A 14,954-nucleotide genomic window follows, 5' to 3' on the forward strand; every position below is an offset into this window, starting at 1 on the left:
AATCAGGTTATCTGGTTTATTTGTGGTACAAGTGCGCGTGACACGATATGTATATACTTCTGAATCCTATGAAGGGTTCCATTAACAATATAAGCATGCTGTCAGCAGATTTAAGCACTTTCAATTTAAGTGTTTTAATGACTGAACACCCGCGCACATGATGTTTAATAACGTGGAGAGGAAAATAAACAAAATAGTATCACATTGGAGATGAGAGGGGACCAGAGGAATGATTCCGAGGCCCCTTTGATCATATTACAAGTAACATTTTTGCGGGCATGTGCAGTTTCAGGAGGACAAACATCACATCAGAGCTTCAGTCACATTAAAGTGTGTAACTTTTTTCCAGCTGTCAGGGTAGCTGAGCAGAAAAGATCCAGTAAAGCCACATGGAACTGTGGGATAAGCAGACAGAAGATCAGTCTGATGTCATGTTTTAAAGCAGCTACACAGACATTCTGATGATTGTGGAGAAGCTTGTGCAGTTTCTCCCTGCGGGAGTTTCATTTCCCCTCCCTGTTTCTGTCTCATCACCTCGGGTCACACACCTCCATCACACACACAGCTGAAACTTGACTCCTCACTTTGAGGTCTTTTGTGGGGGCAAAGTTCTTTTTCACCCCCGACACTGACGCTCACAGCAGCGTTCGGGAGAAAGACAAAGAAACCTGGTCCGAGGAACCAGCTCAGGTCTCCACTATGCAAGACCATGGCGCGTACCTGCTTCATCAGAAGGTGGTGACACAAGTGGGGGGGCTGCGAGCGCTGATCTTGGCCTGGAGGAAGATCCTGGTCTGAGCCTGGATGCAGTACTTCTGCTTGTGTTTGAGGTGAAGGGTGAGTTTGCCGGGGCAGCAGTCCACGATGAAGAGCTCCTGAGGAGAAGAAGACAGTGTTTGAGTGTGTGTGTGTGTCTGTCTGTGTGTGTGTGTGTGTGTGTGTGTGTGTGTACCTCCTCTCCACTGGGGTGGATGAGGTAGATCTTGTACTGCAGGCGTCTGAACATCTTGCGGATGTGTGGTGTGGGAGGCTTCACGCGGACTATAATCCTTTTCTCTGTGACGTCCAGCCTCAGGACGGGGGGGCTGAGTTTGGCTGCAGTTGTGAGAGGAGCTCGTTAGTTTGCTGCATGTGCGTTTAGATCGTCTGAGCAGGAGGAGTCACTCACTGTCCCAGCGTGGGCTGAACCTCGGGGAGAGGGACCAGTCTGATCTGCTGGAGGTCTGGGAGGAGGAACGCACTCTGGCGTAGTACCACTCTCTGGGAGCAGAGGTCACGTTACTGAGGTCACACTGAAGCTTCAGAGTCCCCTGACAGCTGCTCACATCCAGCCACTGAGGGTCCCCATAACTACACACAAACGAGATGAAGAGAAGGGAATGGTCATAGCGTCTTTTCCATCCAACCACTGCAGGACTGACTCGTTCGCTGACAGATAGATGGACAGACGGGCGAACAGACGGGCGGGGGCATAAAAGTGTGTCAAATCTCACATTTTCCACTGGACGTAGTAAAGCAGTGAGGAGCTGTTGGCAGGTGGAGACCAGCAAAGGATGTTTTTATAGTCCACAGAGTCAAACCTCACGTTGGTCGGTGGAGCCAACATGGCCAGATCTGAGGAGAACATTGATCAGATCTGAGAATGTTGATCAGAACTGAAGAAACCAAACATTAATCACAATTGTGGAGAATGTTAAAAACTGATTCTACTAAAACATCTTCAACACATTTGAACCTGCTGAAACGCCTTAACGTGTTCTGCTGTTGGTTGTAATATTGAAGCTGCTTTGGTGAAGTGTTACCTTTCCTGGTGCCTCCCAGTGTTCCTAGTGTTCCGGGCAGCAGCAGCAGCAGCAGCAGCAGCAGGCGACTCATGGCTTTGATGTTATGGGTGTCAAAGGCCAACTGACATGGGGGTGACGGCACCGCTGCTTTTAAAGGGCCACCAAACTTCCTCTTTTAAATTCCCTTATGTCAAGATCATCTGGGCATTTTTACACAACAGCTTCTGACATTTGACCCCCCAGCACACACACACGCACACACACACTTAAGCAAACTGCATTATTTTAAAACAAGTTAGGATTTTTTTGGATCATGTTAACGTTCCAAAACCTTGACTGAAGAATTCAAATGAAACATCAAAGCAGAGCTGAGACTTTAGTGTTAATTGTGTAATTAACCAACAAACACGTCGTCCTAATTCAACTTTATGTTTTCAGACTGAATATTATTGCAATATACAGCTGAACTCGAGAAAAATGAGTTAAGCAGGTGAGAGGAAGCAGTTTGTTAAATATTAAAAATTTCAACCACCTAGAAAAGTGCAGATAAATATTGAGATGGAGCATCATCATCATCATCATCAGTTAATGAGCAGCTCAGTTATCAAGTCTTTCTGGAAAGTGAGAAGGTCCTCCAGCAATGAGGAAGGAAACATCTCTCTTACACACACACACACACACAAGCACACAGAGGTGGCTTCTCTCATCATGTTCCTGAGGAAGGAACCAGCACAGCAGCAGCATAAATGTCATGAAACATGAATGCCTTTGTTCCTGAAAGTCAGAATCACTTTTTGTGCAGGTGAGAAGCTGAACCGGACTAACTTCACTTCTTTGAAAGGTCGAATTGAAACGTGGTGACATTTAAAGTTCTTGAAACAGAAACACGACATCCTGGAGTAAATCCACATTTTATGCTTTATTTTAAAAAAAACAAGCTCGCTGGAGAAGGCACATATACAGGTCACTAATAATAAAAAAAACACAAATCTGAAAATTAACAGAATCTGAAGGAGTCAATCAAACATTTCACGTAAAGTTCCATGCTTCTCTGAGCATGGAACTGATGGACAGATACAGGTTTACAGCGATCATAACATCTCCAGTTATAAGTCATCTTTTTGTTGACCCTTGAAATAAAAAACAACTTCAGACAGAAACAGAGTGGACAGTAAAAATGTGGCACTGTGGACTAAGGTGCATTAAAGCGATTCATTTCAGTAGAAAATACGGTACAGAGTGCATTTGAAGACAACATGTTTCTTCACCCCCCCCCCCAACCCATTCATCTACTCATCTGTTTATTCTCTCTCTTTCTGCCTCAATCTTCCCATTTCACCTCATTCACACCCTATGGCTGACGGAGGGATGAAAAATGAATTCAGTCATTAGAAAGCAGGGATTATTTGGCTTCTATATCAGCAACAGCGACACTGGTTACAGATTAATGTGTTGTTTCTAATGCAGGACGGCAGCAGCTGAAGATCATCTCATGCTTCAACCTTTAGAAAAACTATTTTTGCAAAGCTCTTCGCAGTTCAGAGGTCAAATAACCCGTTTTAGCTCTATCTGAGAGGAGATGGGGCCAGCAAACGCATCATCACAGGAGTTTTGATTCAAGAGCATCTAAACGAGTATCAGTAGTTAGAATGAGTACATGAGGTCAAATGTTCAGTATTTCTCTAATTTTCCGCTGCAGGCCTCTTCAGGGACTCTTAGACCTGCGTAACCAGACAAACTCACAAATGTGACATTTGCTGTCATCTTGAGATGGGGATGGAATCCAAAACGTTTTGGTCAGAACCTTCCCCCATTCTGATTCGATGAGTGCAAACAAGCTTTAAAAGGGTAAAGAGCATCAACGGGCGGGATGCTTCTGAAGCTGCGCGGTGACATTTGCTAATTTTATATACTGTGTCCAACTAACACTGTTAATGCTTTTCTGACAGCAAGAGGAGGCTGGTCTATACTTATGGATGCTGCTTATGGATGATGGCAGGGTACACTGCGGCTCATCCAGGGCCTGAGCATTGGGGTTGAGAAACGACTATTTTATTTACTGTATTTTCACGACTATAAGGCGCACCTAAAACACTGAGACTTTCTCAAAAAAACGACGGTGCGCCTTATAATATGGTGCGCCTTGTGTGCGGACTGAGTTCCAAAATCTGCTGGTGGGTGCACTACGGTAAACGCTCAGCCAATCGATTAGCGGCACACCTACGCGTAAGGATCCCCTAAAATGGTGCCGGTCAAGCGAGACGCGTATGAGGCTTACTTTAAACTGCAGGCCATCGAATATGCAGCTGAAAATGGCAATCGAGCAATCTTATTGTTTTCGCTTTGAGGAGGCGGCATCTCTCCATACGCGCAAGGACAACTGTTGCGCCGCGGCTGCCAGCGGATTACCAGGAGAGGGTGGCCATCTTCCGCACCTACTGCCGCGACAAGATAACTGAGCCCAGCCACATCTATGAGGCAGCGGCGGGCAAGTTATGCCACCATATGTGGGTGGATTGTAGACGCATGGGCTATGATACCGTCTTCATGTATTGTAAGAGCTTTCACAAAATCAACGCCGAACCAGAACCGGTCGGTGAGTCCGATTCAGATGATTAAGAGGAATTCGGGATGTTGGACATTGAAATAGTGCAGTTGTTTAGTTCAGATACAGAAGATGAAAAGTTTGATGGTTTTGTGGCGGAAAAATGAATATTTTGTTCAATAAATGTGTCGAAACTCACTGTTTTACTTCCGTTGTCATTTTTACTGTGTTTCAGCATGCGCCTAATAATACGGTGTGCCTTATGTATGTTTTAAATACAGAAATAGCACCCATAACTGAGACTGCGCCTTTTGATACAGTGCGCCTTATGGTCGTGAAAATACGGTAAATGATATCCGTTAGATTTGTTTACTATCCATACACCCAATCCAATCGCAAAATTGACCCTGTTTAGTATTGCTTTTACTAAATTCCGCTCTCAGTGTCTGTAGCCCTCGGCCGGTTCACCTGGCGCCAGCTCCACCTTCACAGTTGGACGCCGTTCATAAGTAGATTCACCGAAGGCAGCTGCCTCCAACTCGCTGCCCTGCATGTAACTGGGTCCTCCAGCGTTTTCAACTGCTGCTGCTTCGCTCTCAGCTGACATCCCCAGGGGAAGTCGGAGATCAGGCTCAGTGGAGGAACTGACAGATGTCTCTTGTGCTTCAGTTTCATCAGACATTAGTAAATCTGGTGACTTGGGGTCCACTTCAGGCACTATGACAGGATCTTTGAACAGTTTCAGAGTCCATAGAGTCTTTTGATTCGGAAATATCTGTGAAACACAAATAGTTTTAGAACAGTGTCAAACCTGTAAAAGCCTTTTTCAGCAGCCTCAATGATCGATATTCACTTTCAACTGTCATCTGATCTAAATACATGTGGAGAGAAGCATTAATTTATTTTGTCTGGGTTCGTTTTTTATTGTGGTAATAAAAACACAGGTTTGACAGAGACTCGATGGAAGGCAGAGAAATGGCGCCCTCTGGTGGCCGCGACGCTCTAGTGTCGTGTCAATGGGGACGTTAAGTAGTGCAGGTAAAGGAAGCAAAAATAAAAACGCGTACCATAGATCTCGGTGAAAAGGACGAAGGTCTTGTCATTTTCTTGTACAGCATAAAGGCGATGAAAGCAACAGCAATCACACACACGAAGATGACCACGGCAACGACAATATAGATGTCCTCTAAAACAAACAGAAAACTTTAATGGTAATTGCAACGACAAGTCCGAAAATGTGTTCAGTTTTTACCAAAATACATCATGGAAAAAGGAAAAAAGTACTCCACTGTTTTTCTCATGTGTCTTTGTCGTTGTGCAGAACTCCTGCGATCCTCGAACAAACATCGTGCGCATCTCACCCTCGACCTGCAGGCAGTGTCGGTCCAGCCCAGGATCCACCGGCAGCTTCCCTTTACACACGTTGGTGTCACACTCAAACTGCTCATCCAGGTTCTACGAAGAACAAGAGCTGATTTAGACACAACTGAGAGGACCCTGATCAGACCAAAGCAACAGCCAACAGCTTGGTGGTGCCCTGCGTTCTACCAGCAATTACAGATGATCTCATGTCCCTCTTCAGTGACAGCTTTTTAATCTTAAATCATGTCATCGACCCCACAAAAGTGCCCTGAGTGCCCGAGAGTGCACGAACCTGATTGACCTTCACGCCGTATGAGAATTCAGGTATCTTTTGTTCATTACTTTTCTTGTTCCTGAACTTTAAGCGCCGTAAGCTGGGGCCGTACAGCAACCACGGATGCTTGAAGTCGAACAGGATGTTGCTGTCCGGGTCCACGTTGACATTAACCGTAGGGAAGTCCAGAAAGCCTGGTGAGGGAGAGATTGGTCGTCACACAACAGCCGCTGGAACACTTCGGCCACACAACACTGCTGCCGACGGTTGTCACCAACAAATCCTCACATTTCTGTTGCACCAGGGACTCTCTGGAGTAGCTGAATGTGATTCCATTATCAGGAGCAGGTTCGGACTCATTTTGTCCAACAACTGCGATCACACTCAGCATGTTATCGTCAGACGGATCAATGTTGAGGGAAATGTTAGCCTGAAGGGCCGGTGGATCTACCCACATGTCTTCCTTTGGGCTGCAACAGAGGTTTGTCAATTTCAGCTGTAATAACCACTTTATTACAAATGTGGAATGTTCACAGCTACAAGCAGGTTAAAAGCTACAGCCATATTCTGTAAGCAGTGCGGGTAAAGACCTTTCCAGACTGCGGATCTCCACCCTGAACCTGAGGCCTGGCACCAGCTCGTCGTAGCTCCATTGCAGGAGGTTTTTCAAGTTGTGACAGAAGAAGGTCACATTGGTCGGAGGCTCCACTGAGAACATGAAAAAGAAAATAGAGATATTTTCACATCGTACCACAATATTGTAACCATGACGACAAAATATGCTGGAAAAATATTGGAAAATTTAGTTTTCGACATTTGATGAACATTCAACACAAATCAAAGATGATAGTGCGCACGCCCGTAAATTGGTTCTGAACCAAGCAGTAAAACTCAGCCTCATATTTCAGATGAGGCTGCTTCCACAACGAAGTAATACATAACTGGCAGACCAGTTGTGCGGGCCGGTTTATTTTAGCCACAAAACGCCGTTGAAGCCTTCAGCTAACTGGAAAACAAATTTGCAGCGTCGTGTCAACACGAGCCAGCATTCACTAGGAGACGGTTGACTGAGACCTCCTCCTCTGAAGATGTCTGTGTGGACCTCCTTTCTTCTCTACATGGAAAGAGTTAAAAATATGACAATTAGTGACTCTTTTTGTTTACACTTAAGTGGATGAAACAGTTAAAACAACTGTCTGATGTTAATAGTTCTGTTACATGCTTGTAATGTTTATAAAGGCCCTTAATGAGAGGAATACTGGAGGCTTTAAGACATAACAACAAACTTGATGTTATTAGCACTAATATTAGTAGTAGTTAGTGTTGCCATGTGTACGATAATTCTTCCTGTTAAAATGTCTCAGCTCAAATCAGGCCCATCAAAGCCTAAATGATGGTTTGTTTCCCTTCGAGAACCAACAACGGCAATAACCTCCACTCTGGAAACCACAGAAGAAGAAACTGACACGCAAGCGAGAAAACAATCTGTACACTTAAAAGTGATAACCACAAGAGCAGACCTGTCACCACATGGTCTCTACATGCATGCATCAGGAAGAACCAGCGGTTATTCTCAGCAGAAATCCACGCTGACGCGGTCACAGGAGCCGCAACAGTGACACTACAGTGTTTTCAGACCGTTTCCTGGAAATTCCCGGCCTCTGTAGTGAATCAGCACACTTTGTGTTCTCCACTTTAACCTTTCACAAGCTGTGACCACACTGAGAACCTGTGAAAACCACAGGTTCTCATCTGTGATTTACAAATCTAATCTCAGGAAGGCTCCTGTGAGAAGGACGTGTTCTCCAACAGGTACACGTTCATGCATGGTGCAAGTCCTGATCCCTGCTCTCGGAGCTCCTCCACACGACGCAACATGATGACAAACACGGGTTGGTCACTGCAGTTTGCAGAAATGAGAACTGAGTCTCGCACGTCTTGAGCAAATCAGAAAATTACAAAGAGGAAATAAGGGTTGTCAAAGTCACATGTGACCAGAATGTAATCATTAATAAACGAAACTAAACTAAATGTTAGCTTGTAGGGCTTTGGTGCTGACTTTATTAATAATAGCAACCACTTATATTCTGATAATATAACAATCTATACTCGGTTCTTCGGCACAATGTTAACATGAAACGTCTTTGCAGCGTCATTTTGGAGGGTTGGCGACTTCACAATGTCAACTTTAAGATCCTGATCTTGTCCTTAAAATGTAATATTAACTCTGGGAAGAGTTTTGTATTACGGATCATGTTGCTTTTAGCTAACAGGATGCGATCCAGGCCAACTCTACATGACCATTCTGAACTAGTCTAGCAACCAATATAGTACACGGATTCTGAACTATGGAGCTCTTTATCCGATGTATTCCACGCGTGTGAACAATTCTGACGCCGTGAGAACAAACTGACATTCAGAATTTAGCAAACATGTTAGCTCCCGTTAGCATGCGCAATGCTAACTTACCATGGGTGTACGTCGGAAGGAACCATAAGAAAAGCAAGAATGCATTATACAAAATTGTCGGGCGCATTCTCAGGTGGTCAGCTATTACACGAGCTTAGTCCAGAAGCGTTGTTTCACGAACCAGGTCCAGTTTAGTGAACCATTAAATCCAAAACAGAAACGACAACAGGAGACCTAAACGGCTAAACTACAGACCCCTCTAATGGACACGCCAACTAGTCCTGTCGCGTTCACTGAAACCGTAAATTTAAACAACGATAGTTACTTCCACTAATTATCTACCTTATCTTGGAAAATTTAATAGCTTGAATTGGACTATCGTGATACATATATGATAAAGCTAAAGACTATAGAGCGGGTGAAGACGTATTGCAATATTCGGGGTGTTTTGTTTGGGTTTGTTTTTGTGATATTTGGAATTTTACAGCTTTCTCACAGTATCTCAATGCATCACTAGTTTCATTTAAGGACAAAATTCCCTGAAGTGCCAGAAACGTCGTTATTTACGGTAATGAAGACAGAGTTACATACTGTAAGTCTCAGGAGTCAAAGCTAATGATGAGAACATGAGAATCTGTCATTGTTTTTTTCAGGGTGACACACAAATGTGGTGTGAATATTGTCCACATCTGGAAGAATCCAGTTTTTAAGGAACAGGCACTGTTGTTTGTCAGGTCCCTGCAGTTATGTATATCCAAAAAAAATTGAAAATGAGACAAACAGGGTGAAACAAAATCCACCCACACCAAGTATTTTGGTTTGTAACCAACATGTTACACGTTTAAAGGTACGAGACATAACCCTAACCTTGTAGTTTTGTTTAAGAAATGCATAATCATGAGACATCGAAGGACTGCGATTTTTGCTCTATTTTCTTCTGACTGAACTCGTAGATGAGGATTGTTCACACATGAGATAAAATGCCCTAATGTTGACTATCGCTCAGTATTAGTAATCATGCTGAACTCCAGAAGTTCAGATCTATTATTTCTTAGATTTTTTGTGTTATTTATTTTGTACGTTTATTTGTTAATTTTACACATTTGTTTTCCAGCATTCCTACTTAATTTCACTGTTCCTTCATATTGTCACTTTTTTCAGAATCAAACATTCAACATATAAAAGGGCATTTGCAGAAAGAACTTTTTGTGGTTGTTCAGGAAATCAATAAGATCATTTGACCGTTTGCTTTTGACGAAATTTACAGGTCAGATGAAGAATTGAGTCCCCAAGACACACAGATTCCTTTTTTCATACCAACAACTCGGGAAATCTACAAGGTCAGCGGTTCATAAATCATATCCACCAACACGGATGTGGGAGCCAAATATTATATCTTAAATTAACACAGGAAGGGCACCGGATACAGACCTATTGTTGTGACTCCTACTCTGGCCCCACCTCCTCCTGGGCAATCAGCTCAACCACCACCACCTGGGCCCTCTCCTGCAGCTGCACCCAATCCGCCCAAACGACTCTGCACCCATAAAAGGCCCCTATGCACTCAGGCCAGTGCTTGATCTTACTGATGTTTTTGGCAATACGTCCCGTGGACCCAGCATCTCTCCAGGCTCCCCAGCGACTCCTCTGCAACCTTCCTAGCCCCTCTTCCTCTGACCTCTTCCTCTTCCCCTTCCCCTTCCTCGGACGGATTTCTCCTATCCTCTGGACACTTGGACTCCCCCACAGACTCTCGCCCCTGGATCTCGAACTTGGTTCGTCTGCCGCATCACGCACCAATAGTTTGTCTCGGCCTCTCTCATTTAGTTTCTTCCCTCCTGGTTTTTTTTGCTTCATTAAACCTTCAGAGTTTACTTTTAATTCCCGTGTCTGTCTGCCTTCTTTGGGGTTCCGCCACACTTGACCGCCAGTCCTCTCGAGCGTAACACCTATCAGGCAGTGCATTCATGTCACTGTGAACTGAAAATACTTTTTAGAATGGCCACATGTGTAGAAAGATCTAAGATTTACAAGATTTACTTGTTTGGGTTCTTTGAGGCATTCTCGCGTTTGCCAACGGTGAGAAAAGACTGTAATCATTAATTCTGCTGTAGAACCTAAATAACCCACTCTCTCGGAACCAAATTTCAAACTGATTAGTTTTATATCGTTCTTAATGCCAAATTTGATATGGTGAAACTCTTTGGACCGATAATAACTAATAATTCTGATATATGAGCTAAATCGCTTGTGAGCGACAGTTTACAGATATATCCACTAGATGGCAGCAGAGACGAGAGTGAGAGACAATTGTGAAACAAACTTTATCAGGATATTTTAAACGACAAATACCTACCGCGCCGAAAAAACACAAAGAATTATTTGTCTTTCACATTGGTAAAAAAAAAAGTCATATGTTCGTAAATAACGGAGGAGCTTAGATAAATTGTGAATTGTGGCACATATATTCTCAAAGGAAAATACTTCATCACAGTTTCCCTTCCTATAGCACTATATAGGGAAGGAAAAAACAAACAAACAAGAAATCTATGTTCACTTCAACTTATTTTTTTATTGTCAGATCCAATCAATCATCACTTGAATGAAATTACAGTGAACATACAAAGAAATACAGGTTTTGTTTCAAAAAGGCTATACAGAAAAGAGCAAATTAATTGTAGACTGTTTTAGAAATTACTGAGTGTACATAATCTAAAGGAGATTAAGTTTGGATTCCACGTCCCAGGAAAACCTACAGAATAACATGGGAACAGTCTGGGGTCTCTGGAGAGAAGCTGTTCCTCAGGCTGGTCCTGCTGCAGGGACAAAGAGTACATACAACTAGATTACCTAAGAAAAAAAACTCAGCAAATTTAATCTTTATGACAAATCATTTATTTAAATGAAAAAAAATAGATGTGATCCATATGATTGCCTTTGTGATAAACAAAGTGACACATTTTAAAGAACCATTTTCTTTGATGAAGTTGGGCTGTTTAAGATTTAAGAAGTAAATAAATCAAACTCGGATTTCAAATGGCAACATTTGACTTTGTGATTATAATATTTTTTTATTTACCAGGTAATATTCTCCAGTTTAAGTTAGATATTCCTCAGTGGTCTGACAAACTAATGTTTGCACTCAGTGTGCATGTGTTGGTTGTCAAACATCTTGCACCCAGCTGACTATTTGCGTGCGCACCGTGCCGTGATTGCAGGCCAATCCAGGCCGTGATTGCAGGCCAATCCAGGCCGTGATTGCAGGCCAATCCAGGCCGTGATTGCAGGCCAATCCAGGCCACGTTGACCCCACACCTGAGAGGTCAGCCCCGCCCCCAGCGGAGGAGTACTGGTGTGAGCGATGACCTCCGCTCTGGCCCAACTGGAGAAAAAGTGCAGCCAGTAAAAACAAATTAATTAAGTTGTGGCGACGGACGGATGAGAGGGAAAAAAGGCCGAGACTAAATTGGATTGATATTAGGAGGCCTCCCTCCGCACCGCCCGCACCCCCGACACCCCTCCAAATGCGCCTTTAAGCAACACTGCCGCCGTCTCCTCAGCAGCAGTTCAGCACTAAAACATTTTTACAATCAGACATTATTGTTGCGGGAGACGCGAGCATGTTCATTTTTTAAAAGGGCAAATCAGCCATAATTCAGTTTATAAACTGCTGCGCGCAGGGGAGAAATGCCGGGATGAATATTCATTAGAGTCGGCCACAACTGCCTCCATCAGTGATTCATTGGGCATATGTAAATATCACTCACTTTAATTGCCCCTAAACTGACTCAACAGAATGTTGTCATTAGCAAATTATTACTTATTTTGGGTGCTGATGGGCCGCGATGACGCGTCCGGCTCCAGCTATGATTACAATTACACTCTTTTTATTCACGGGAAGGCTGCTAGATAATGGATCTGCTGTCCCGCACGCTCGCGCGCACGCACACTGAACTCAACGCTGCACTCGTTTATATATATTTTAACGCCTTAAAAATTCCAAGAATCGACCCTTTATCATTTTTTAAACATATTCAGACATTTATTTAAATCCATTTGAAACAAAACAAAAATGCATAAATGTGGGAATACAGGCGGTGATTTAAAAATAAATAAATATTGACGTCAAATAAAATCCAACATTCTCATCAAGGTGTGAAAAAGATTAAATCATCATGATTCAGTTATTTCGAATGAAGTTAAAAATATTCTCACTCAACCTCCTTCACATAATTAGTTGACTCAAATTTAACGACAAATTACTTTCGGCACGAATGGTGAGTAAACAATTTGTTTAACTTTAAATGATGTCGTTTTAGTTTAATCAGACATCGCACATGAAGAAGAAATCCATGAACAGGTTTATTGTCTGATTTGCTATTGGTTGATTTATTATTCATTGATTGAATTTTGGTACAGTTTACAGACTTTTGTGAGTTTATTTCATAGCAGTAGTTTGAAACAGAGCTGCAAGATAGAGGTAGAGAGAGCAGGACAGGGACAAATAATTGTGTGTGTGTGTGTGTGTGTGTGTGTGCGTGTGTGTGTGTGTGTGTGTGTGTGTTTGAGGAGCTAATAAAGTTCTGTGATGGATGATGTTCTTTCTCCCAGAGGGACCAGCACCATGTAAATTGGCCCACATGATGCATTATGGATAAGGCAGTTGAGATTATAGCTTGTTAATGTGTCCCTCCCTCTTCCATCCCTCTCTTCATACATCTCTCCCTCTGGCTCTCTCGCTTGCTCCCTCTGCTCTGGCTCAGGCAGTGACATGGTCACCTCATTGTCGGGGCATGTGGGTCTTTTAGATGCAGATGGAGGAGAGATGTGCTGCAGCGTGTGTGTGTGTGTGTGTGTGTGTGTGTGTGTGTGTGTGTGTGTATGGGTGTGTGTGTGTGTGAGAGAGAGAGCGAGAGAGAGAGGGTGTGTGTTTAGGGGTTAGATTACTTACATTTTGTGGACAGAAACGTGTTCTCTTCCCCTCATTTATGGACAAAATCCTATTCGCCATAAGGTAAACTGGTAAATTATCATGTTGGGACTTGGTTTGTGGTTACAGTTAATGTGGTCTGTGGGGGATAAATCTGTGTGTGTGTGTGTGTGTGTGTGTGTGTGTGTGTGTGTGTGTGTGTGTGTGTGTGTGTGTGTGAGAGAGAGAGAGAGAGAGAGAGGGAGAGAAACAGAGACAATCTATGGACAGGGAGCAGAGATGTGGACATATGTCCCATCTCCCTAGTGAGACCCCCCCCCCACCCCCACCCCACCCCTTCCCTTGGACTCACCCATATTCCCCAGCCCCATCCCTCAGTCCATCTGTTGAAACCAGGGGTGAAAGAAAGGAAGAGAGGCCTGGTTAAATTCATATTTCACACGTTTGTTTTTAACCTTACTGACACCAGTTTGAGCAGAAGCTTGAGGACGTGACACTAACCCAGAGGTCACGGACCCAGATTACAGCCTGATTTATTCCATAAGTTTCTCTTGAAAATGCCTTTAACACAAGAACCGGCTGCACGTGATGCACATTACTCATCTGTTCTCATCTTAACTGTCTTCTGGGTTATTTCCCTGTATTCGGATGCTCCAAATACTTGATCGTTTCTGCTCCAAACTTTAGTTTTGTGAATATTCAGCGCCTGTGATGGATTTAACCTTTTCAGCACCAGACAGGAGTTTTGATTCAGATGGGACTCTTTGAAGAGGATTATAATAGGGTTATAAATGGTTGTAAGCTTAGCCAGCTCTGCTGTGTGTGTGAACGGGACTCTGTCCCGCGTGTGTGTGGGCGGCTGCCTCCACCCTTTACAACGGGTCACCTCTCCCCCATAAAAAGTTTTCACGGCTATGAAGTGGATTAGGAGAGAGGGGAGAGGAGATTACTGGCCCAGCTGGGAGAAAGATGGAAAAAGAGCATTAGCATTTACACCCCAGCGTTGCTCTGTGGTGTGTAGCCGACCCTCCTCCAGACCTCCGTTACCGCCAGGACATATGGACCAACAAGCGAATGCGCGCATCTCTTCAAGAGTCTTCAGAAGTGGCCTTTTTAGAAACAAAGTGGAGAGGAGAGGAGAGGAGAGGAGAGGAGAGGAGAGGAGAGGAGAGGAGAGGAGAGGAGAGGAGAGGAGAGGAGAGGAGAGGAGAGGAGAGGAGAGGAGAGGAGAGGAGAGGAGAGGAGAGGAGAGGAGAGGAGAGGAGAGTGCTGGGTTAGAGACAATGTTGTAATGGTCAGGATACTGTCAAACACTCAGATGTGTGAGGTGACACAACAGTAAAGATTTATTCCACACAACAGCTGTTTCTTACTCATGTTTAGTCTCTTTATCACATTTCATGCTGTTTTGGTCCATATGGTTCTTTTTTGTGTTTGTTTCTTTGTGTGTGAAAGGTGCCCATAAACCAACTTATTTCTTCTAATTTTCTCCAGAGTTGTTCTGAATCTACAGTGGGCTGGACGTTGTCCCCTGTCCTCACAGCAGCCATGGGTGATGGCTGCATCCTTCAGACGTGACAGACTGTCCTGGAGAATAAAGACCAGCAAACAATCAGGAATGAATCCAGCTGAAAAATGGAGACGACTGTT

The 14,954-nt window shown here is 43.7% G+C and overlaps 2 protein-coding genes across 2 annotated transcripts; both read right to left on the bottom strand.

Moving 5' to 3' along the window:
- Nucleotide 1: 1 nt before the first annotated feature.
- il22ra2 (interleukin 22 receptor, alpha 2) lies at nt 2-1,964 on the bottom strand. The gene is made up of 6 exons (XM_011603021.2): nt 1,803-1,964; nt 1,494-1,614; nt 1,169-1,350; nt 953-1,095; nt 721-875; nt 2-395 (listed from the first exon to the last, which is right to left on the bottom strand). Exons 1-5 carry the CDS (start codon nt 1,873-1,875, stop codon nt 729-731), a joined length of 666 nt encoding a protein of 221 aa, XP_011601323.2. The 5' UTR covers nt 1,876-1,964; the 3' UTR covers nt 2-395; nt 721-728.
- Nucleotides 1,965-4,604: 2,640 nt separating this feature from the next.
- ifngr1l (interferon gamma receptor 1-like) lies at nt 4,605-8,657 on the bottom strand. The gene is given in 7 exon segments (NM_001360834.1): nt 4,605-5,104; nt 5,397-5,515; nt 5,619-5,784; nt 5,984-6,159; nt 6,254-6,435; nt 6,556-6,673; nt 8,435-8,657. Coding segments are annotated over 7 exon segments (1,164 nt in total). The 5' UTR covers nt 8,502-8,657; the 3' UTR covers nt 4,605-4,768.
- Nucleotides 8,658-14,954: the final 6,297 nt, after the last annotated feature.

Source organism: Takifugu rubripes, chromosome 4 (assembly GCF_901000725.2).
Source record: "Takifugu rubripes chromosome 4, fTakRub1.2, whole genome shotgun sequence".
NCBI classification, from domain to species: Eukaryota; Metazoa; Chordata; class Actinopteri; order Tetraodontiformes; family Tetraodontidae; genus Takifugu; species Takifugu rubripes.

Excerpts from the sequence above, each read along its gene's own strand:
- il22ra2 (XM_011603021.2), bottom strand. The coding sequence starts at position 1,875 with ATGAGTCGCCTGCTGCTGCTGCTGCTGCTGCTGCTGCCCGGAACACTA. Across the intron at positions 1,096-1,168 it reads GTTCAGCCCACGCTGGGACA|CCAAACTCAGCCCCCCCGTC; the intron begins GTGAGTGACTCC and ends TCACAACTGCAG. Across the intron at positions 876-952 it reads TCCACCCCAGTGGAGAGGAG|GAGCTCTTCATCGTGGACTG; the intron begins GTACACACACAC and ends TCTTCTCCTCAG.